General features: G+C 38.0%; 1 protein-coding gene across 1 annotated transcript; it reads right to left on the bottom strand.

Annotated features, from left to right (window-relative positions):
- Positions 1-325: 325 nt before the first annotated feature.
- On the bottom strand, positions 326-1,283 carry LOC109862579 (putative nuclease HARBI1). Its single transcript, XM_020442654.1, has 3 exons — positions 952-1,283; positions 546-844; positions 326-400 (listed from the first exon to the last, which is right to left on the bottom strand). Exons 1-3 carry the CDS (start codon positions 1,137-1,139, stop codon positions 363-365), a joined length of 525 nt encoding a protein of 174 aa, XP_020298243.1. The 5' UTR covers positions 1,140-1,283; the 3' UTR covers positions 326-362.
- Positions 1,284-1,485: the final 202 nt, after the last annotated feature.

Here is a 1,485-nt window from a genome sequence, read left to right as displayed (position 1 = left end):
TAACCCATCACGAATTATACTATTAATATTATTTCTTTGCTGTGGTAGTTGCTCATTATCGACATCATTGACAAAGTTTATGGCCGCTTCCTCTTCATCAGTTACTGGCGGAATTATTTCATTTTCTTCACAAGCAATATTATGCAATACGCCGGTTGCTACAATAATTGCTTGTGCAGTATCTATAGATGTTCTTATTCCCATTGCCAGTGCAGGGAAACGTCGCTTCCATACACCATACTGTCTTTCAACCACATTTCTTGTTCTTATTTGCGATTCATTGAATAATATTTCGCCATGAGTTCTGGGGTTAAGTAATGGTGTGATTAGGTACTGCCTAACGCCATAACCACTGTCCCCCACTATGAGACTATCAGAGTAGTTTCCTCGTTCAAAGGATCTATATAACATAGAATTTCTGAATATATGAGAGTCATGGGCTGATCCTGGCCATCTTGCTACAATACTGCATATTTTTAAACGTGGATCAGCTAATGTTTGTACATTCAACGAAAAAAATTGCTTCCTGTTGCGAAATAATTCACCTTGATCACCTCCAGGAGATTGAACCTTAACATGGGTGCAGTCTAAAGCACCTATGCATCTGGGAAACCGTGCAATGTTATAAAAGCTCTGTCTCATTTCAGAAATTTCTTCATCCGTTGATGGCATATTTATATACTGTGGTTTTAGACTTGCAAGTGCCACACTCACTCGCCTCACTGTAATACTGGCTGTTGATTTACTTACTCCCAAAAAATCGCCAGTACACCGCAAAAATGATCCATTGGCATAAAAATTTAAAGTAAGCAGCAGCTGCTGACTAGCAGAGAGACAATCATTTCTGTAATAAAATAATGTCATTAGAATTGGCCTACAAGACGTCAAAATTATTAAATAAAATTTACAAAATTGTTATATGAATACATATTATTTTATAAGTGCACTTACCTATGTGTAGGATGAGAAATAATGTCTTCAATTTCATTCAATACATTTTCAGTTGTTCTTTTGGACAACCGAAACCTCACAAAAAAATCATGTCCATCGTACTCTTCAAAATAATTCGGTCGATGCCTAATTATTTTTGGCCTTCTTATTTCTTCATCACTACTGTAAGCATTGACGTCGTAATCCATAATTTAGGTTATATTGAGGTAAAAGCGTAACGTCTAGTTAACCTATGCATTGGGCATAGGTTAAATTAACTGTGAATTAACCAAGACGCTTGATGATAACCATCAATTGTAAAACATCGATACTGACTTAATCTTTGGTTAAATTATAACTTCTAGATAACCAAAGATTGTAAAACCGGGCCTAAGTCGTGAATAGCAACCGGTCGAGAAGTCAATTCTTCACCCTCGCCGGGAGGGCAGTTTGCGACTCTAAGTCGTGAATAGCAACCGGTCGAGAGGTCAATTCCTCACCCTCGCCAGGAGGGCAGTTCGCGACTCTATGTCGTGAATAGCAACCGGCCGAGAA

The sequence above is a fragment of the Pseudomyrmex gracilis genome, unplaced genomic scaffold, assembly GCF_002006095.1.
Source record: "Pseudomyrmex gracilis isolate BER0280 unplaced genomic scaffold, ASM200609v1 scaffold_2007, whole genome shotgun sequence".
Classification (NCBI taxonomy): domain Eukaryota; kingdom Metazoa; phylum Arthropoda; class Insecta; order Hymenoptera; family Formicidae; genus Pseudomyrmex; species Pseudomyrmex gracilis.
The sequence above is the reverse complement of the archived record's forward strand: the minus strand, read 5'-3'. Positions and strand labels throughout refer to the sequence as shown.

Excerpts from the sequence above, each read along its gene's own strand:
- LOC109862579 (XM_020442654.1), bottom strand. The coding sequence starts at position 1,139 with ATGGATTACGACGTCAATGCTTACAGTAGTGATGAAGAAATAAGAAGG. Across the intron at positions 845-951 it reads ATTTCTCATCCTACACATAG|AAATGATTGTCTCTCTGCTA; the intron begins GTAAGTGCACTT and ends ATTTTATTACAG. Across the intron at positions 401-545 it reads ATCTCCTGGAGGTGATCAAG|ATCCTTTGAACGAGGAAACT; the intron begins GTGAATTATTTC and ends TATGTTATATAG.